The sequence below is a fragment of the Balaenoptera musculus genome, chromosome 16, assembly GCF_009873245.2.
Source record: "Balaenoptera musculus isolate JJ_BM4_2016_0621 chromosome 16, mBalMus1.pri.v3, whole genome shotgun sequence".
NCBI lineage: Eukaryota > Metazoa > Chordata > Mammalia > Artiodactyla > Balaenopteridae > Balaenoptera > Balaenoptera musculus.
The window spans coordinates 6,535,996-6,557,081 of NC_045800.1; the positions used below are offsets into that span (position 1 = coordinate 6,535,996).

General features: G+C 47.4%; 3 protein-coding genes across 7 annotated transcripts in view; 2 read left to right on the plus strand and 1 right to left on the minus strand.

The window, feature by feature from the left end:
• DHX32 (DEAH-box helicase 32 (putative)) overlaps positions 1-761 on the plus strand; it is a 55,119-nt gene extending 54,358 nt beyond the window's left edge. For both annotated transcript variants that reach the window (XM_036827792.1, XM_036827793.1), the window contains one exon: positions 219-761. In XM_036827792.1, the coding sequence (XP_036683687.1) occupies positions 219-390 (172 nt within the window). In that variant the 3' untranslated portion in view covers positions 391-761. The remainder of the gene's footprint in view (positions 1-218) is intronic.
• LOC118882293 (BRCA2 and CDKN1A interacting protein) lies at positions 548-13,429 on the minus strand. The gene is made up of 7 exons (XM_036827799.1): positions 13,253-13,429; positions 10,064-10,138; positions 8,863-8,943; positions 4,781-4,870; positions 3,819-4,006; positions 2,177-2,351; positions 548-995 (listed from the first exon to the last, which is right to left on the minus strand). Exons 1-7 carry the CDS (start codon positions 13,397-13,399, stop codon positions 825-827), a joined length of 927 nt encoding a protein of 308 aa, XP_036683694.1. The 5' UTR covers positions 13,400-13,429; the 3' UTR covers positions 548-824.
• A 146-nt stretch (positions 13,430-13,575) lies between these two features.
• The window catches only part of UROS (uroporphyrinogen III synthase), a 34,452-nt gene continuing 26,941 nt past the window's right edge, over positions 13,576-21,086 (plus strand). For all 4 annotated transcript variants that reach the window (XM_036827800.1, XM_036827801.1, XM_036827802.1 and 1 more), the window contains exon 1: positions 13,576-13,917. The gene's annotated coding sequence lies outside the window, so the exon portion shown is untranslated. The remainder of the gene's footprint in view (positions 13,918-21,086) is intronic.

Sequence of the window (21,086 nt, forward strand, 5' to 3'; positions counted from 1 at the left end):
CGCTGTGTGGCATAACCCTATAGGACCCAACTTATCCTAGAAATGCAATTGGATTGTTTCCATGTAAACCACAGAAAGTATTCATTCTACAAAGGCAGACCAAGCCACTGAGAAGTTCAAACTAATCAAAATTCTACAAGCAGATTCTCCAGGCCTGGGAAGTGTCCAGTCATGTTTGGTACCTCTCACCAAAAATAATAATTTTTTGTTTTAAACAGATTTATGCAATTGGCACCACAATACTATTTCAGTAATCTGCCTCCTAGTGAAAGTAAGGATATTCTACAGCAAGTGATGGATCACCTATCACCCATTTCAGCAATGAAAAAGGAACAGAAAATGTGTGAGAACTGCCCTGAAACTACTGAACAAAGATGCACTATACAGTGACTCTCAAGAACCTTCTACACAAAACCTGAGGTGCAATAAATATCCCAAAGGCAGCCTAACAGCTGGTCCACTGGAGTGATATGCAGACGCGACGTGAAGATGGATGTCATACCCCACACAGGATAGTCTTGAAAAGAATAACACTTTTTGCATATTATTTAACAACTAAAAATAGAAGTTTTTATTGAGTTCTTTAAATTACTACTCCCTGTTTTTCTTCTTATTGGAAAAGTTTTTAATCAACCATTCTTAATTTGACCAAAATTTTAAAAAGCAAAGATATTTTGTAAATGTGTCACAGACACGGGTGACAGAACCCTACTTTTTGCAGAGGACCTTAATCTGAATAAAGTCATGAGTTTTTCAGTAAATCTCCACTGAGTCTTCTGGTAATTTTTACAAAAACAAGCCCAGCACTGTCCATGGGAAATGGGTTAGACAGATAGATGTTCTTTCAGTTTATCCATGATTTCATTCATTTTGTCGCTTGGAATTAACATCACAGTTCGCAGGGGCTTCATTGGCACATCATCAAAGGACCATCGGCCTCCCAGACACGTGTCGCTCTCCTCCTGCACTGAGTAGTTGAACTTCAGGATTGCCTTCTAAACCAAAGAACCATAAATTTAAAATTCAGACAAGCTAAAAGCAAAACTCACTTAATTGATAACAAAAAATACTATGTTTGGCATATGTAGTAAGACTGACAGCTGAAGGAAGCAAAACACAGAATCAAAGAAGCTCAAATGGGACAGTCAGGCAGACGTTATAAAACACTCACCAAATAGATTTCTAACTTACATGAGGAGTATGGATGGAAGTGTTCCATTTCTAAGAGGGGAACAAGCAGCTAAGTAATATTAACACTACTACCCACCTATATACTGTTTATAATTCTGAAGTCGCTCACATTCATAATCTCATTTGATTCTCAAAATAATCTCATGATACACAAGTGAAATTAAGACTCATAAAATCTGACAGTTAATGAGAAGAATCATCTTTAAATGCTGGTCTTACCTATTGTCCCAGCTGCTTCCTTAGCATAAAGCTGTTGTGTGAAGACAGGGAGGTCTGCGTAACCAGCCCATCTTAAAACACCCATTACATATGTCCCTGACATGGTCTGCCTGAAGTACTGAGGCACACATTTTTAAAAATTTAATTTTCACTTATTTACTTCCTGAAAAACAAGGGCAGAGCTGAATGTTTAGTGGTTTAGTCTTTAGTGGACGCCTTAAAATAAGTGATATCATCCAATCCAGGAAAATATGTCCTCCTCAGAGATGTATTTAACATTTTTGAGAGGAAGGCAGCATAAGAAAGTTTATGCTCTGGTATCTGGTTGTCCGTCACAGCACAAGCTTTTACAGGGAGAGAGTGCTAGAAATCCCACCCATGGGGTGGCCTCCAGGACTAAGGGCACAGGGCAGCACATGAGACGGCACCGGGAGAGCAGGGTCCACCCCGTCCTCCACACCGACCAGACAGCGGCTGCAAGCTCCCCGGACTCAGCGTCCCCGTCTGTGCACACAGGCCGACGTTCACCTCCCAGAGCGCTTTGAGAATAAAGATCTCACAGTAGGCATGTCGTCAGCGTGGTAATCACCTCCTCCCCACTCTCACTGTGTTACTAGCTCCTGGCTGCTCTAGATACGGAGGTTTAAAAACAGAATGGCCACAGTCGCAGGACTTGGACATGAAATGGGAGAGCAATAAATCCTGATTATTATCAAGAAAATCCTTATTTACATCTAAACAAAGAGATGGAACAGGATGGTCTTACCTCATAGAAAAATTCTTCTTCTGCATTTGCAAACATTAACTCATCTTTCTTTTGGCTGCTCCATTTCTTTTTGGAATTGCTTTTTCCTGCTTCCACAAACGTCTTGCTAATCAGAAGGTAGAAGTAACACTTCCCACATGGCTTGTTAGTTTTGTGCGCCTCTGCTAGTTCTTTCCTACGAGGCATACACACACACAAGGTTTGGCTGATGGGTGAGGCGAGATCCATCAACAAACCAGAGCACAGAGAAAACCGGTGAGGCCTCTTCTCTGGGCTCTGCTGTGACGCAGGCTTAACGGACAGACATGAGATCTGGACGCTTCTAAAGCAATGAGTTTTCTTTATGCATCCAGGTGCACATTCAATTGATTGTGGCAGCGCCTTTTATAATAAATGGTACGATGACTCTCAGATTATGCTCTGAGCTGTGGATACACAGCAACTAACAGAGGAATCTCAAGTTCACACGTCACTGCTCTGGTAAAAATACCTAAGGATCTGGATTTTCTAAAACAACAAACATTTAACTGAAGCACACAAAGGCACACGGCCATGGCCAATGCCATTACAGCATGTGACCGCTACAATCTCCAATCACCACGTCTGGGACTCATTTCTGACCTCCTGCAGGAATGGCCAGAAAGATGCCCCAAACTACCACAGTCAATGGGATAGCAGTGAAGCCTTTAATTCTTTTCTTCCTTTCTTTAAATCATACAATAACCCTGTGCATCTGACGAAACAAAAATGTAAAGAAACTCAGAACAACCCACTGCAGCTTTCTTCAACAGAGGATGGGGAGAGAGCAGATCACCCTCTCCTGAAACCAAATAAACATGAGCTCCAGCTGATCAGAAAAAAAGACAGCGCAAAACAAAAAACACTTAGGCACCAGAAGTACAATATGAGTATTAGCTGAGGGGTGAGGAGGAGTATGAGAGTAAAACTAAAAAGCAATGCATCTATAAAGGAAAAATGGGAAACCTAAAGGTCTTCAGACTATAGTTACATTCGCACCAACTATTTCCAGGGAGATCACAAAGAAGTGCCATGACCTCTGAGAAACAATATTCTGTAAAGCCTGGGGGCCTGCCTGTAATTTTATCCTCCTCTATTTCAAAGCACGGGCAATGTCAATTCTTAGCCCTTCTTACATTTAAAATATTCTTGTAAACTTAAAACTCCTGAATTAAAAAACAAAATAACAAACCCTGAGAAGCCAGAGATGCAGTATCAGGACCATGACTGCATTAGTCATAAAATATCCCAGTGGAATTTAGGAGTTGTACTGTTTGTTACTGTTGTAATTATTCAACATTTTATTTGTGTTACAGAAATCTATCTGTGAAGAGGGTTAAAAGCTTTAGTCAAATGGAGGTAAAAAGTCTACATGAAACTCAACTATTTTTATACCATTTTAATCTCTAAGATTATTAAGCCTACTGTCACAATATTCCTAAGTAATTAAAACTCTTTTAAAAAGCCAATTATTAATAATGCATGCATCTCACAGGCACTCTCACCACTCGTGCTCAAACCAAGGGCAGAACTCTTTCTATAACAACATATTCCATTTGAATCACATTTCTGAATCCACTTGGGAAAAAACTACCGTTCAAAGGCATTTTCCAAAGTGTCTTACTGAAGCTGTTGGTGCATGGGCAGCGCAATCTGTGGAGGAACGTTAATGAATCTTTCACTCAGCAGAAAGCCCACAGGCCTGGTGGCGTCATTGAAAAGCTTGTCCAGCTGTTCAGCCATGCTCTTTTCACAGTTCTTCTCGCAGAGGCGTAAAATAAACTCTTTAATTTGTTCAGCACACGGGGTACCCTAGAAAGCAAAGAGAAGGCTCGCTTTTTATTACAGGCCATCACTTACAGGAGAAAACTCCAAAGTGAGAGCTATCACTTTTTATCTTACAGGTAAGGGCAGTTTTCTGCCAAAACCTTTAAAACCTTACATGTCATCAGTGTTGATTGCTTAAGTATTTCTCTAAAGTAACTACACCTGGTTATTTACCAGCCCATAATCAGGGGTCAGAGAAGGTTATACTAACACTCAGACATACTGGGATGGAAATTCTAATCCATCTCATAAAGACAGATGGAAGTAACTGGAAAAGTTCAATTAAAAATTACGATAAAGTATAGCCTGCATCTTATTCTAAGGAGGGGAAACTGCTGGTTGTTTATTAGAACTCATCAATGAGTCAATAAAAAGTAATGAATGAAAATACAAATAAATGTCAGTAAGTGTCCTCAACTTCAGAAAGCAACAAAGACTCAGAATCAAAACAGCTGCAGAGACAGCAAAACAGCTCCTGTGTCAACACCAACATCAGGACACCATTCCTGAAAAGCCAGGTGACGATTCTCTATATCACAGGCAGTAAATGACTTTAACTGGGTACAGAGTATTCAAAGGAAAACAAAAACACCTTCATACTGAAAAAAGGATTACAATAAGATTTCACAAAAACACACATATTTATAGTTAATATCATTGTCTGATATAAAAGATACTTTTATCATGCATTAAATAAAATTAACTCCTGAGGTTCTGGCCTAAGGAATAACCATTCTGATGCCAGCCAGGGAAACCAACCTTTCTTTCAGTTAAATTCAAAAGACTTATGAAACCAAAAATCCCATCTTCATCCACATCATCATCGCTGTCTTCTGAAACATCCGTTTGCTATTTTAAAAAGAAAAAAAAATTAATTTTATATTTGGTTGGAGAGAAGTGCAATACCAAGTCTTGGAATCCAGGCCTCGTTTATCTTTCCAGTTTTCAAACGATAACTTTGTTTTACTGTCATCACCTCAGAAAAGCACCGTGGGCTAAAACTGTGTGGTCTTGTTCACATCACTTTACCTCCCTTGATTTTGTCCTCTTCTTACATTCTGGATGATCTCCTTCTGCTCTAAATTTCTTTTTACTAGACTCTTAAGACATTTTCCTCAATGTCTTATAAATCCAGAACAGATAAGACCTCATGAAGGAAACCGTTTTAGTCTGTTTTCTGAGCGGTCTGGCTGGAGCCAGCCCGGCCCTGTTTCTCGGTGGGTCCGCCACACTGTCTCACCTGAAACCCATGCTTCCTGAGCACCGGCCGGTCCCGACCACTGTTGAAGGTGAGCAACGCCTCCGTGTGCATGGGCAGGAGAGAAGAAAACGAGGGCAAGAGAGGAAATGAGGAATCGAGAAAACAGAACTAAGAGTGAGATGCCTGACTCCACCTTGAACTTCCTGGCTCCGCTCGACGCAGAGTCCACATCTTCTTTTACCTGTTGCTTGTTTGCTCGTCCCAGCTGTAAACTCCTCTCGCAGCATCCCCGCCCCCCAGCACGGAGCCAGGCCAGACTAAGTCCTTGGGGAACAAGTGCTGAATGAATGAAATAAAATGAGGCTGCTGCTCTTCCACCGAAGGACAGCAGGGACCCACGACGGCCCGTCCGTCCCTGAACTTGCTCTGTGCGAAGGGGCACCAGCCCACGGGCTCAGCCAGGTGCGGTCGGCAGCGCCAGGGCGCCCCCCGGTGGCCGGGGCCTCAGGAGGAACAGAGAGCGGAGCGGAGCCTGCCGGAGGGGCGGAAGTCGAAGCAGACAGAGCTGCGGGAGGGGCCTGGGCTCCCGGATCCAAGCTGACGGTGCCACGGAGGGGGCCTCAGGCGAAGGGGCGACCAGGCTTCATAGCAGAACACTTCCACGGAAGCTGGCGGTGCGGGAACACGAAGGGGGGCGGCTGCGGCGAGGCCCCGAAGACCTGGGTCACCGCCAGAGCGGCTGCCAGACGCGGGGGTGCCTGGAGCTCAGCAACGCAGGAGGGCGCCGAGGCAGCTCAGGAGAGACTGACGCAGTCCCAGCGAGAGGACCAAGGGCACGTCGGCTCTTGCAGGAGAGGGGAGAGGAGCGCAGAAGAACGTACTGCGTGAACCCGCCCTGGTCCTCCGAGAGCAGCACGGCAGCTCCCGTGCACGTCGGGGGACCCCGGCCAGCGTGGCAAAACCTGCGTGGTGCCAACGGATGGAAAGCCGGGGCAGGAAGAAGGCCCCTCAGTGTGAAGCCCTGAGACCCCCCAAACCCCCAGTCGGTGAAAAGCAACGAGCACCCCGGAACCCACTCGGTCTTCCTCCCCTGGACAGGCCGCCAGACGCCCCGCCGGCAGCCCCGGCTCCGCGCTCCGAGGCGCAGGCCCCGCCCCCGTCTCCCCGCCCCCCCCCACCGGCCTCCCCACCTGGCCCGAGGCCTGCCCCTCCCAGCCCACCCCTTCCCTCTCCCGAGCCTCTTCGCTCAGCACAATTCTTCGTGGCAGCCGTGTTCTGAGCAACCCGCTGCATGACACCCGGGCCCTGAGTCTCCAGCCTCGCGCCCAGCCTCGCACACGCGGTCTCCAGCCCCCGTCCCCTTCTCTCGGAAACGCCTTCTCTATAAGAGTCCAAATCCCCCCAGCTCCACAGCCTCCAGAGAAAGCTCTGGCAGTCCCTGTCCTAGGAACAAGAAGCCTCGGTCCCTGGGACACCTCAGGTGTCTCTTGGAAGCCAAGGAAGCCATAACTGTAATTTAGACTTATTTGTGTAATTATCCAATGAAAGGCTGAATCCCCCAACTAGAGAATAATAAGCTTTTTCAAAAATAAAAGCGACTGCTTCTCATCGGTATGCATCAGGTCTCGGGACACCAATCAGCTAGAGCTCACGTGTGTCTGATGACACAGCAGGCAGCTGCTGAGGTGTCACCCTCTCATTTTCCTGACGTCGTGTGCTACAGGTTCTGAATGTTGGCAGCAGGTCTGAAAAGCGTCTGTTGTATTTAGTAATGAAGATGTTGGTGATCCCATCAGTTTCAAGACACCAGGAGAGTGTTGGGGGTAAAAGCCAGATTAAGGTGTTTAGGAGGTGAGGAGGTGGAAACCAAACGCAAAATATCTTTCAAGAATTTTGGCTTTGAGGGCTTCCCTGGTGGCACAGTGGTTGAGAATCTGCCTGCCAATGCAGGGGACACGGGTTCGAGCCCTGGTCTGGGAAGATCCCACATGCCGCGAAGCGACTGGGCCCGTGAGCCACAATTACTGAGCCTGCGCGTCTGGAGCCTGTGCTCCACAACAAGAGAGGCCGCGATAGTGAGAGGCCCGCGCACTGCGATGAAGAATGGCCCCCACTTGCTGCAACTGGAGAAAGCCCTCACACAGAAACGAAGACCCAACACAGCCATAATACATAAATAAATAAATAAAATATTAAAAAAAAAAAAAAAAGAATTTTGGCTTTGAAAACCAAGTGAGATGCCTGAAGGTGAAGTCGTTTGAGTGGAAGCTTAGACTGAGGTGGAGTTGTTTATTTTGCTTTTTTACAATAAGCTAGACGATAGGTGCTGGGAACAGAAAAAAAGACTTCAACGGGGACAGTTACGCATACAGAGCACGAGCCGCGCACCAGATGCTGTTCTAAGCATCTTCTCTCGTTCACCGCCCCCCCACCTACGAAGCAGGCACCATCCTCATCGTCAGAGATGCCCACGGAGAAAGATGAAGGTCACCGTGCAGACTGTATTTTCCACAGACGGCTGAAGCGATTTTTCCTATCCCCCATTCTCTTCTGACAAAGTGACCTAGACACTCCTCCCACCGAGGGGGGCGGTCCATGCGCCCTCCCCTTGGACCTGCACAGGCCATCACGTCTGCTGATCAAATGAACGGTGGAAATCACCCGGTAACATAAGATGCTCTGCACTTCTGCCTGGCCCTCTTGGGTAGGGAGGCCCACACTACAGAGACTGAGGCCCATGCTTCCAGCTGGGCTCCCAACAGAGACACAGGAGTGAACCATCTGGCAAGGAAACCCGCCAGCCCCGCGCCGAGCCTCTGCAGCTAATGTGCCCGGAGCGAATACGAGCTGTCCTCACTGAGCTCTGTCCAAAGTGCAGAGTCACGGGCCAAACAGAGTACTGTTGCTGTCCTAAGACTCGAAGCTGCAGGGCAGTCTGTCAGGCAGCAGAAGCAACGTCGAGCCAGCGGAGGGTACACGCAGAGGCGGGATTCGTCCCAGTCCTGCTCCCTCCTCCTCCGAGTGCCCCCCCCTGCTTTGCATGACACCACTCAAGGCTTTCCCCCTTTTCCCTCTCCTGTCACTCCTGAGTCTCCTTGGCAGGTTCTGCCACTTAGCTCACCCCCCCAACTAACGCTGTTATGATCGGACTCTGTCCCTGCCCTCCCTGGACAACTTCAACTACTCCGACTTCAGTGACCATTTATGTGCTGAAAATGCCCCAGTCTCCAGCTGCCGCGCAACATCTCACTTGCACGTATCACAGGCAAATCAAACGCAAAATGTACAAATCCAAACTCGTGTTCCCCTCTTAACCTGATCCTCCTCCATGCTTGCTATCTGGGTTCTCCAGCCAGACACTAGGGTACCATCCTCAACTCCCTTGCCACTCACTCTCAGACCCAGCCATTCGTTAAGCCCCGTCGTACTCCACCTCCCCAACGCCTTCTGCATCAGCCAGCTTCTCTCCCTATCCGCTGCCACAACCTGGATCACTGCACTTAATAACCCTGAATTGCTGAGATGGCCTTCTAACCAGTAATACTTTCCAATTTGAGTTTCTGGCCTACTTGCTATAAAACAGGAGGAACTTAGGATAAAGAACTAATTTAATCAGAATAAACACAACTGTCCTTCTTACCTTAATGACACTCCCGATATGGTTCTGTTGAATTAAGAGATCTGTTAGTTCTGCAGTGTTCACAGGAGCTTTTAGGAAAAGCTAAGAGGAGAAAAAAAAAATATTTTAAATTAAAACCAAAGTATGGGACTTCCCTGGTGGCACAGTGGTTAAGAATCCGCCTGCCAATGCAGGGGACACGGGTTCGAGCTCTGGTCCGGGAAGATCCCACATGCCATGGAGCAACTAAGCCCGTGCACCACAACTACTGAGCCTGCGCTCTAGAGCCCGCGAGCCACAAATACTGAGCCCGTGTGCCACAACTACTGAGCCCGAGATCCACAACTACTGAAGCCCATGCGCCTAGAGCCCGTGCTCCGCAACAAGAAGCCACCTCAATGAGAAGCCCGCACACCGCAATGAAGAGTAGTCCCAGCTCGCTGCAACTAGAGAAAGCCCACGTGCAGCAACGAAGACCCAACTCAGCCAAAAATAAATAAATAAAAATAAACTTATTAAAAAAAAACCTAAAAAAAAAAACCAAAGTATGATTTCTAATAAAACTTCTAATTTCCATATTCAAATAAAAATAATGAAATTTCAATGATTTGACCAGGAAGATGACCCAGAAAAGCAATCCCAAGAGGAAAGAAAAGCCGGAGCAAATCCAAGAAGTCAAGACACAGAAATTTGAGACGAGGCAGTCGGTGGTAATACGGGAGGTGTTGGGGAGGGGAGCGGACAGGGAGGAGAAGAGAGGGGAGGAGGGTGGGCTGGACACTGGGGGCTCTAAAGGGTGGCGAACCAAAGCCATCTTATGTGGAGTAAAGGAATACGGAGAAGCAGCAAGCCTGCTGCTTGCGGCACCAGATGGTGGAATCAGTGACAGGGCCATTATGTGAGAATTCCTTTAACCCCACAAAGCTTAGAAGTGAATTAGAGAAAAACAGAAATAATAGCTCAAGTAATTAAAATATGAAAGGGAGAGTATTTTAGAACACAGAATACTTAAATATATTAAGCAAAGGAAGGGGTCTGGGAGCAGAGGCACAAATAGGGGAATCAGCCCTGGAAAAGAAAACAACTCTTCCTTCCAGGCCAAGTGGAGACGGTAGGAATGGGGATTCTAAAAGAGAAAAAATGAAATCTGACACAACTTATATTGAATGGCCTGGAATTTCTTAGAAGAGCAAATGCATGTGTAATGAATAAAAGACAATACCTGCTGCAGTAGTTTCTTAATTCCGTCGTAATCGTTATCTGAGATAGAATAAGCTTCGAATTCAATATTCACTTCCTGTAAATGACACACAAAATAGGTCATCATACATAACTCACTAAGATAATTCAGGCATTATTTTCCCTCCCCACCTCATTCTTTTTGGCTCTACCTCCATCTACGGAACATGCCAGAAAAAGGACAAGAAGAAGAAAATGTTACCAAAAGAACTATAACTGCCTAGGCTTCAAAATAAGCAAACATTGCCAAGACTGCCATCTGCACAGATGACAGAGCACCTTCACACCATCTCCTCATTTGAAACAAAAGCCTGAGAAGAACAAAGCATTCAGAGCGACCTAGTTTTGATGTTGAGAAAGTCTGTTCTGGATAAAGAAAATGAGAAATTATTATTCACCTGACTGCAGTAAGAGTGAGCAAAGAACAAAATCACTTCAAAAGTCCTTGGCATTGCCTAGAGCTTGATTCAGCCCATGGATTTGAGGCCACGCTTCATTCACTGGGCAAGAATTTACTGAGTACCCCTCTGTACCAAGCACTGTGCCAGGCACTCAAGATGAAAAGGTGAGCAAAGCAGACAAGAATGATCATGCCCTCCTGGAGCTTACGGTTTAGGTGGGAATACAGACGTTAAGGAAATAGTCATGGAAATAAATATAAGCTTACAACTATGCATGCTATAAAACACAGGTGAATGGTGCTATAACAGCTTAAGAAATAGGAGGTTGGAAATTCAGGAAAGGCTTCCCTTAGAGAAGTGACACTTGAGCTGGGAACCTAGGACCAGTAAAGAGAGTTCCTGGCACAGCACAGACGAAGGCCCTGAGGCAGGAGGAAATATGGTGAGTACAAGTAACTAAAAGGTGTGTGTAGCTAGGCTCCCTGATCTATCTCTGTAAAACAACAATAATAACAGACTCTAAGAAGCAATGCCACTGAAATATTCCATAAATAAATGAAAGGATTACTTCACTCCCAAAAAAAAAACTTAAAGGCTTTTAAGTGCTAAATAAGATCAGTCCTTGAGGATCCTAAATCATGCATTATTAGTATTACTATTATTGCTGGAGGATAAATTCTCACAAGCAGAATTACTGAATTAGAGGATTTATACACATTTTAAAGTTTTGATGTTGTCAAATGGCCCCCCAAAAAGGGTGCATCAATTTATAGTCCCACCAGCAGTATATGTAAGTGCCTATTTTCTTACACTATCATCAGTGACGGTTACTACACAAATTTCCAACCACTGGCAAACTGATAGATTATCCATGTTAATGCAAGAAGCTCTGAGTTCTATAACCCAAAGTTAGCAAAAGCCAGTTAAAGATCTAAATACAAAATGGTGAGACCACATTTAAGGCAAGGGGCCAAAGAGCTGCTTTGTAAGGGAAAGCTCTGTTCCATGGAAAATATTTTATATACCCACACCACAGTCACAGCACTAATCCTGCACCCATGCTTGCCCTGCTCATGTTTATCTCTGACTTTATTCCCCCGTCACTCTCTTCCTTATTCTGATCCCGCCATATTAGCTGTCTCTCTGTCCAATAACCATGAGGACTTTGGATTTTCATACAAATGAAATGGGAAGCCATTGGAGCGGTCAGAGCAGGGAAGTGAGAACAGATCTACTTTTTTTTTTTGGCCGCACAGTGCGGCACGCAGGATCTTAGTTCCCAGACCAGGGATCAAACCCATGCCCCCTGCAATGGAAGCGCGAGGAGTCTTAACCGCTGCACAGCCAGGGAAGTCCCTAGACCTACATTTTTAAAAGATCTTTCTGCTGTGGGTGGAGGAGAGATTGTAGAGGAAAAAGCATGCCAGTTAAGTTACTACAGAAGTCCAGGCAAGAGATGGTGGAAAGGTGGCCTTTGACCATTGCGGAATCAATGATGAGAAACGTCTGGATACTGCAGGTAAAGCCAACAGAATTTACTGATGCGGGATGAGGAAAAGGGAGGAATTACACTTAACTTTCGGGTTTTGGATTTGAGCAGCTGGTGAATTTGGCAACCATTTATGTAAGCAGATACATTAGGGGGTCCCTGAGAAAAAGAACCAGGAATGGCTTTCTTGACATAAAAGTCCTAGTTCCTCCTCAAATAATATCCGTAATATCTGAGTTCTGCAGGAACTAAGGCCCCCACCCAGGTGGAGGACCGGATGATGATGATGACCCCCCAGACTTCAATCAGCTAAAGCTTGGACTCTGTTGACCTTCGCCCCAATTTTATGCTGAATTCGCCCCTGCTCAAGCCCCCGCATGAATATGCACGTACCCTTAGCTTAAAACAGCAGCGTTGCTATTTGGGGGAGACCCTGCTTTGGGAAAGACCCCCGGTGTTCTCCTTACTTGCTGCAAGTAATAAATCCTTCCTTCTCCTAATCTTCAGCTTGGTTGTGCTTACTGGCTCGATCACCCACCAAGAGGTGAACCCAGTTTTCAGGTAACATTTAGAGAAATGGCAAAGATTAGGAGCAGGGGCATAAATTACCAATTCTGCCTGGCAGGTGTTAAGTTCGGGGCTACCTATTAGACATTCCGGGGTCTTCAGGACCATTCCGTCCTAATTATTCATTCAACAAGTGTTAACTACCTCTAATGCCAGGCTCTACGGTAGGACCCAATTCTAGGAGAACATATCACCAGGACTTGGTCTGAGGGGCAGAAAAGACAGCTTATCTGAGATCTGAACAAGGAAGGGAAAACACTGCAGGAAAAACGCAGCGCGTAGAGAGGAGCAGGAGGCTGGCCTTCGAGAAACGGGAAGAAGGGGGCCGCCGTGAGGGAGGCAGGCACCGCGAACCCGGTGGGAGGGCTGCGCGGGGAGGGCAGAGGATGAACTCGGGGCCCCCGGCGGCCAGAAGGATTTGGGGCTTTAGCCTGAGAACTAAAAAAGGCCACCGAGGACGGTGCCGTTGAGACGGTGGGAGGGCCCACGCACCCGGCCGGGACAGGACTTTTAAAAATAACTTTCTGTGGCTGCAATGTGTAGAAGACCGAAGTGAAACCTGAGTGAGAACCTTTTCTCACCTCCAGTTTCTGCTTAAGGACCCTCAGGTACGGGGAAGTCGCTACTCCAAGCAGCTCACACACTCACATGGCTTTGGTTGTCGGAAAGCTTTTTCCCAGACATAAGCCAAACCGGGGTCGCGTGTGTTTCTCACCTCATTGACGACCTCGTCGTCTTCATCCTCTTCTTCGTCACTGTCTTCGTTGTCTTCGTCCTCCTCCTCGAGTTCATCATCCTCGTCTTCATCGCGAGGAACCGGAGACCCGCTGTCCACGGCACGCCGCTTGGGCCTGGACGCCATGCTGCCGGCCCCTCTGCGCCTGCGCAACTTCCATGAGCCCGCCCTTCCGGACCCACCCATTACAAGCGGAGGGGGTAGGAGGTCACGAAGACCCTCGGCGCGGAGTCGGCGTCAATCCCACTGCCCCTGGTGGATTCCACAGCCTTGATACCTAAGAGTAAAGTCCAATATGGGTTCCTATCTTGGCCTTTTCTTCCTCCTTCCATCCATTCTCAAGCCTTTCCAAGGTTCTCTCTCCCCTTCGTGCAGTGGTTCGACCCATCTCCGCTAGGTATCGGGGGCCTGGGTGTCGGTGCGCATGCGTGAGCTCCAGCTGAGCGCGGCCGGGGCTCCGCGACCCACGGCGTAGTGCCGGTGCTTGGGGCCCGGGGAGGGCCGTCGCCATGGCAGCGCCGGCCACGCGGTGAGGGGGCCGCCCTCCCGGCTGGTCGCTCCCGCAGCCTCGCTGCCTGCTGGTGGGAACCGTGAGATTCCGCCCCCGACTGGGCGCCTGCCGAGTGCCTCATCAGCCAGACGAGGTAGGTGTCGCCCGCGCACGGTACAGACGACTACGCGGCATTCCGCAGGGGCCAGCCTGCTGCCCTGCCGGTGTGTGACGAGTCGGGAGCGGAACCCTGAGGCCAGTGCTGGCCTGGGTGCTGGGCCGTAGTCCGCGGGCAGTGGTCGGCCCCGAATGGAAGGTCGCCGGATCTGTGCAGATGCCCTCACGCCTGGTTAAGACCCAACCCTGCGGGCGTGCCCCAGCACAGTCGGTGGCACAGCCTTGTCAGTGATGAATGAAACCGATCCTGAGTGCATTTCTCAATCTGAAAGTTTAAAGTCAGGGATCAACCTTGTATGCTTCAGGGCCAGTGGGGATTTCTAAATTAGACCTGAGCCTCTTTGGAGGGAACAGAGAGCAGGGGACTTTGGTAAGGTAGAGAGCGTGTACTGGGCAGCTGCTGCCAGCTGTGGCCGAGTGGAAATGCCGCCCAGTGTGGTCAGTTCTCACACTTCAACAGACCTGGAGTTCTGGACTTTTACCAAAAAAATCTTGATTTGTACAACTTGTGCCAAATAAAATTCATCTACCGGTCAGGTTTATCCCACACACTGCCAGTTCGCAGCCTGTTGTAAAGAATACTATTTGGAGAGAAAGTCACAAATTAGAGAAGACATCTGCTTTCTGAGAGTGAGGTCTATGGCTTTCCTTTTTTTCTGTCTGTAAAATGAGGAGAGTAGGTTGGATGAGTGTGACTGCAAAAATGGAATGAGCTGTCCCCAAGTTGTGAGATTGGATGTTGGAGAAGTTTAAGCAGAAGTGTGATAACCTCTCAATGATCCTTCAGCAGCAGGAAATGGAAGCAGGATACCTTAAGGGTCCTCAGAGCCAGAGTCCCCATGATTGTGTTCTGTGAGTTCTGTCTTTCCTAGCCGTCTTGTCTACCAGGCCACAACATGGAATATAATACGTGTAAACATGAGGGCTTCGCATATGATGGCATAGCTTAAAGTGGCCCCTTTGGGTCCTACAACAATGTAAAAACATCTTCCAGTAATGCACGAGAGAGGTAGCTGTAAAGAAAGACCTATAAAATGCTACGATTAGAAAAAGACTCAGAAGGCACTGTGCCAGCCTATCAATAGAGCTGCACTGAAATGTCATGGGTGATTTTTTTCCCTGTTTCTCTATACTTTTTTTGTGGTAAAAATACACAGAACATAAAATTTACCATTTTAAGCAAGTGTCCAGTTCAGTGGCATTAAGTATGTTCACATTTTTGTGCAACCATCACCACCATCCCTCTCTAGAAAATTTTTATCTTGCAAAACAAAATTCTGTACCCATTGAACACTAACTCTGCAATCTCCCCTACCCTAGTCCCTGGAAAGTGGTTTTCCTTCTCTATGAATTTATCTATTCTAGGACTTCGTATAAGTGGAATCATATAGTATTTATCCTTTTGTGGCTGGCTTGTTTCACTTAGCATAATGTCTTCAAGCTTCATCTTTGCCATCACATGTGTCAGAACTTCCTTCCTTTTTAAGGCTGAATAATATTCCATTGTATGTATTTTTGTTGTTGTCCATTTATCCATGGATGGACACGGGTTGCTTCCACCTTTTAGTAATTGTAAATAATGCTGCTATGAACGTGGGTGTACAAATACCTGTTCAAGTCCCTGCTTTTAATTTTGGGGGGTATATATTCAGAAGTGGAATTGTTGGATCCTATAGGAATTCTATTTTTAATTTTTTGAGGAACTATACTTTTTTGTATTTTGCAAATTTTCCACAATAAGCATGTATTGCTTTGATATGAGAAGGGGGGGAAAGCCTTACTTTGTGCCCTCGGATTAGTACCCAGTGTTGAGCTCATGGTCAGAGTGTGAATGAGTAGCAAATGTGAATAAATGGACTACCATGGTTTTGTCATTCAAGAAAATATGGTACTGACCCCAGGGAACTTCGCTCAGTCAGAGACTAGATTGCTGACCTGCTGGCCCAATCTTCACCTTCAGCTCAGAATTTATCTTAAAGGAGCAGAGAGGTGGTAGCAAGTGCTTGGGAGAATGGGGATGGGCTCCAGACTTCACCTGGAAAGAGGTGAAACTTCACCTCTGCCACTTACTGTGTTGTGTGACCTTGAGCCTGTTACCCAACCTTCAGAGTTTTGGTTTCCTCTTCTGTAAAAAAGGAATAATAATACCTTCCTTGCTGGTTTAAATGAAGATTAAGGTCTTGCATGTAAAATGCTTAGCCTGGTAAATCACACAGAGTCTGTGCTGGGTAAAAGGGTGGCTGCTGTTATCGCTGATCTCAGAGCAGCAGGACATGGTTAAAAAGTGTGGGTTTGAGGTGTGGCTCGTTCTTACCAGCAAAGAGGCCTTAATCAAGTCAGTTCCCTGTCTCTTTAAGGAAAAGTGACCATCCCCCCTGCTCCAAAAGTCGCTGGGTAAATCTAAAGTGCGAACAAATATTACTGAGCATCTACTATGGAGAAGGAAGTCTCTCAGAAAAGCCAGTGGTTCAGAGGACCCAGCCCATTTTACAGATGCAGGAATTGAGACCAAGAGGAGAACAACATAGACCAGAACCCAGGCTTCAGCCCCTCTAGCACAAGCTTCTTCCACTCCACCAGGCCTCTCGTCAAAGTTCAAAGTGTCTCACATACAATCCTCCTTGTCTAAAAGCCTGAGAATACCCCTGCCTCTCTTTCTGTTCCTGGCTTCCTCGTATTGCTGCAATACAGGTAACAGGTGTCGACTGAAAAACAAAAACATAAACCGCGCAACAGGGCTTCCCCGGTGGCGCAGTGGTTAAGAATCCACCTGCCAATGCTGGGGACATGGGTTCGAGCTCTGGTCCGGGAAGATCCCACATGCCACGGAGCAGCTAAGCCCGTGCACCACAACTACTGAGCCTGCTCTCTAGAGCCCACGAGCCACAACTAATGAAGCCCGCATGCATAGAGCCCGTGCTCTGCAACAAGAGAAGCCACCGCAATGAGAAGCTAGCGCACCACAATGAAGAGTAGCCCCCGCTTGCTGCAACTAGAGAAAGCCCGGGCGTAGCAACGAAGACCCAACGCAGCCAAAAATAAATAAAAGAAAATAAATTTATTTTAAAAAAACAAAGTATGCAACATGAGAGCTGTGAGTTCAGTTTCATTTGGGGCTTACTGAGGACTATAGCCCAGGAGACAGCCTTTCAGATGGCTTGGAGGAGCTTCTCGGAGGAGGTAGGGGGGAGGTCAGAATGAAATATATGATTCTGGTAAAGGGGGTACGTGCAGCCAAGCACACACACCGGTAGAAGGATGCTGCTAGTCACAAAGAGCTGACATCTGCGTTACTGATTTGAGTGCTTTTATAGGTACGAGAAGATGCAAGAAATTGCGTTCATAACATTGCCTCCTGAAAATATCTATTTGAAGACCTGTTCTGCCAGATTTTCCAGAACTCAGAGCGCCTCATTCCTGATCTCTGCCCTGAACTCCTTTCGGGGTGTGTCAGAGGTCAGCGACTGCAGTGGCTGGTAACTTCACTCTTGTAGAGGCAGAGGGCGAACGACATTCTTCAGCTAGCACAGCAGTTTCTTACAGCAGGGAGCTTTCAACTTGGTCACAGAAGCGTGGGGAGAAAGGAATTCCCGTGCTGTATTTCCACCACACTTGCAGCTTCAACCTGGACGAGACTGTATTCTTTTCCCAGAGCTGCCCTATCAGAGTACCACAACCTAGATGGTGTAAACAGCAGAAGTGTACTGTCTCGGGCTGCCCTGGTGGCGCAGTGGTGAAGAATCCGCCTGCCAATGCAGGGGACACGGGTTCGAGCCCTGGTCCGGGAAGATCCCACATGCCACGGTGCAACTAAGCCCGTGCGCCACAACTAGTGAGCCTGCGCTCTAGAGCCCGCGAGCCACAGCTACTGAGCCTGCGTGCCACAACTACTGAACCCTGCATGCCTAGAGCCCGTGCTCCGCAACAAGAGAAGCCACAGCAATGAGAAGCCCGCGCACCGCAGCGAAGAGTAGCCCCCGCTCGCTGCAACTAGAGAAAGCCTGCACACAGCTATGAAGACCCAATGCAGCCAAAAATAAATAATTTAAAAAAGAAGGGGCTTCCCTGGTGGCGCAGTGGTTGAGAGTCTGCCTGCCAATGCAGGGGACACGGGTTCGAGCCCTGGTCTGGGAGGATCCCACATGCCGCGGAGCAACTGGGCCCGTGAGCCACAACTACTGAGCCTGCGCGTCTGGAGCTTGTGCTCCGCAACAAGAGAGGCCACGATAGTGAGAGGCCCGCGCACCGCGATGAAGAGTGGCCCCCGCCTGCCACAACTAGAGAAAGCCCTTGCGCAGAAACGAAGACCCAACACAGCCAAAAATAAATAAATAAATAAAAATGCACACACACTGACCAAATTAACAACCACAGGTGAAATTTCTGTGTACCTCCTGGCAGACACGGGAAATTCACTTGGCAATCTGAAAACAATGAATTTGGTCTTAAAATATTTTTTAAAAAAAAAGAAAAAAGGAAATGTACGTCTCACAGTTCCAGGGGCTAAAGTTCTAAGATCACGATGTCAGAAGGGTGGGTTGCTTCTGAGGCCGTGAGGGGGAATCTGTCCCAGGCCCCTCTCCCTGCTGCTGGTGGTTTGCTGGCACATCTCTGACATTCCTCAGCTTGTAGATGCATCACCCCGATCTCTGCCTTCATCTTCACTTAACGTTTTCCCTGTATGTACCTGTGTGTGCAAATTTCCCTTTTTTATAAGGATGCTAGTCATAAATGATTAGGGCTCACCCTAATGACCTCATTTTAACTTGACTGCATCTGCAAAGAGCCTATTTCCAAATAAGGTCACATTCTGAGGTCCTGGGGGTTAAAAGAATTCAAAATATAAATCTTGGGTTCAATCCACCACAGAGGCCAAGTACGGGGACTTGCCACTTCACTGCTTGCTCTTCATAGCAAGTGACTGGTGTTTGAACTTCTTGATGGGAACAGCTAAAGGAGTTCTGTGTGAAGGTGTACATTGGCCACAGTGACATATTGCTGAGAAGGGGTTGGTTTGTTCACTTTTTGTGAACCCCCTTGCCTGCCCCAATCCCTAGAATACTCCAGGCTCTAGTAAATGAAAAGCATCTTAGCTGGCTTTACCCATTTTAAACGTATTCCGCATGAGTTTGATGCTGCATTCCTTTATTTGTTAATCCCAACAGACCTTCTATACAAAGTGGTTAGAATAAGGATACTTCACCCTAAATCATCTACCCCAGCAGAATACAAACTCTGAATCAGAGGAGCCCCAGACCCAGAGGCGCACTTTTGGAGCCTTTCTTCCAAATCCTGGCAGTTCGCAGTAGGAAGTACCTTGACTGTCTCTTTCTCAGTACTTCACTCACAGTTCTGTGGTTGTCCATCCTCCCCCACCAGCCTTGCAGTTCCTTGAGGGTGGGCACCAAGTCTGACTTGTCCCTTGCCCAGCATCCAGTACCCAGCATCACAAAGAAGAGACTCAGTGTTTCTTGGGTAAATGAAAGCAGTATGGCAGAGCCCCTGTCCTGCCTAATTGAGAGCCAACTTTCTGGCCTGGAAGGCCAGCTTGTCCTTTCTTAGTTCTCCTTGTGCCTAAAATTCAGGAGCTTCTACAAGGTGGACAAGGCAGAACAAGGTACACCAGGAACCTCAAGGAGAAAGTCATACCAAAGGGCCTTGCTCATTTGCTCCCCAAGTGCATTGCATAGCATTCTTCCCTGACTTGCTTATAATCTGGAATGCCCTTCTCCACGCCTACCCTCGCTCTGGTGTCTCTCACGTGTGTATGTGGGGCAGGGGGGACGCTTCTGGAACCTCTCTTGACCTCACTGCCTCCCTTGCCAGTTATGGCCTTATTTCTCCTACTCTTCTTAATAGCAGTACTCTTCTTATCTACAATTACATCTCTATGTCCACTTTATTTTGTAACTTATTCTGTTATGAACTGAATTTTGCCCCTCAAACTCCTATGTTGAGGCCCTAACCCCCAGTGTGACTGTTTTTGGATATAGGGCCTTTAAAGAGGTAATTAAGATTAAATGAGGTCCTAAGGGTAGAGCCCAAGTCCTACAGGACCGGTGGTGTCCTTATAAGAAGAGGAGGAGACACCAGGGGTCTCTCTCTGCACAAGCACAGAGGAAAGGCCATGTGAGCACACAGCAAGAAGGCAGCAGTCTACAGGCCAGGAAGAGAGGCCTCACCAGGAACCAACCCTCATGGCACCTTGATCTTGGACTTCTAGCTTCCAGAACTGTGAGAAAATAACTGTCTGTTGTTTAAGCCCACTAGTCAGTGGTGGTCTGTTAATGGCAGCCCAAGCTAAGACACACTCCAATCTGTTTTCCTTCTCCTTTGCCAGGATCCCTTCTACCCTGCATCCCTGACTGACATTGTTCGAGTGCTTTAGGGCTCTGTCCTGGGCCCCCTTCTTTCCTATCCATAACCTCACCCAGTCCCGGGACTTTAAATACCATCTGTACACTGATGACTCCCAAATCTTTGTCCTTTGACCTGACTCCTTCCCCAAGCCTAAAGCGCCTGCCTGATCTCTCCATTTGGACGTCTAATACCAGTACGCTTCAACTTTTAGCACTATGGCACACCTAGTAAGTGGTAATATTCATTCAGCACATTTCCATAAATAGACGAGGCTTTACAGTTTACAGCTAAAGGCAGTCAGCCCTGGCTGGGGTGGGCGTGGAGGCAGTGGGAGTGAGTTCTGGCTGCCCTGGGCTCTACCCAGCTGCCCCAAGGGCTGAGAGGACCCAGACCCCAGGCACACCTGTGAACCCATTCCCAGGACTCTGACGGGCTGCGGTGCGCTGGCAGAGAAGAGGCATTCTCGAGTGTAGTCTGTGTCGTTCTTCACGTCCTGCCGTGGTGCTCCCGTTCTCGCAGTTGTCCGGTTGGAGTCACCCTGATTCCTTTTTCTCTCTACCCCACGTCCAGTCCAAGTCAATGCTGTTGGCTACACCTTCATAATATATCCAAGTGCAATCACTTTTCCCCACTTCAAATGCCAATCTGGTCCAAGCCCATATCATCTCTCACTGAAACTGTTCCAGCATCCTCCCTATTTTACTCCTTTCTACCTTCAGGCTTTTCTCCACACACCTGCAAGTGGTCCTGTGAAACTAAGTCAGAGCAGGTCAGTCCTGTGCTCAG

What these genes read in the sequence shown, in the direction of transcription:
- LOC118882293 (XM_036827799.1), bottom strand. Translation starts at nt 13,399, where the DNA reads ATGGCGTCCAGGCCCAAGCGGCGTGCCGTGGACAGCGGGTCTCCGGTT. An exon ending in ATATCGGGAGTGTCATTAAG is followed by an intron (nt 4,871 to 8,862) that starts GTAAGAAGGACA and finishes TTTTTAAAATAG; the next exon opens with CAAACGGATGTTTCAGAAGA. An exon ending in CCCATGCACCAACAGCTTCA is followed by an intron (nt 2,352 to 3,818) that starts GTAAGACACTTT and finishes TATGCCTCGTAG; the next exon opens with GAAAGAACTAGCAGAGGCGC.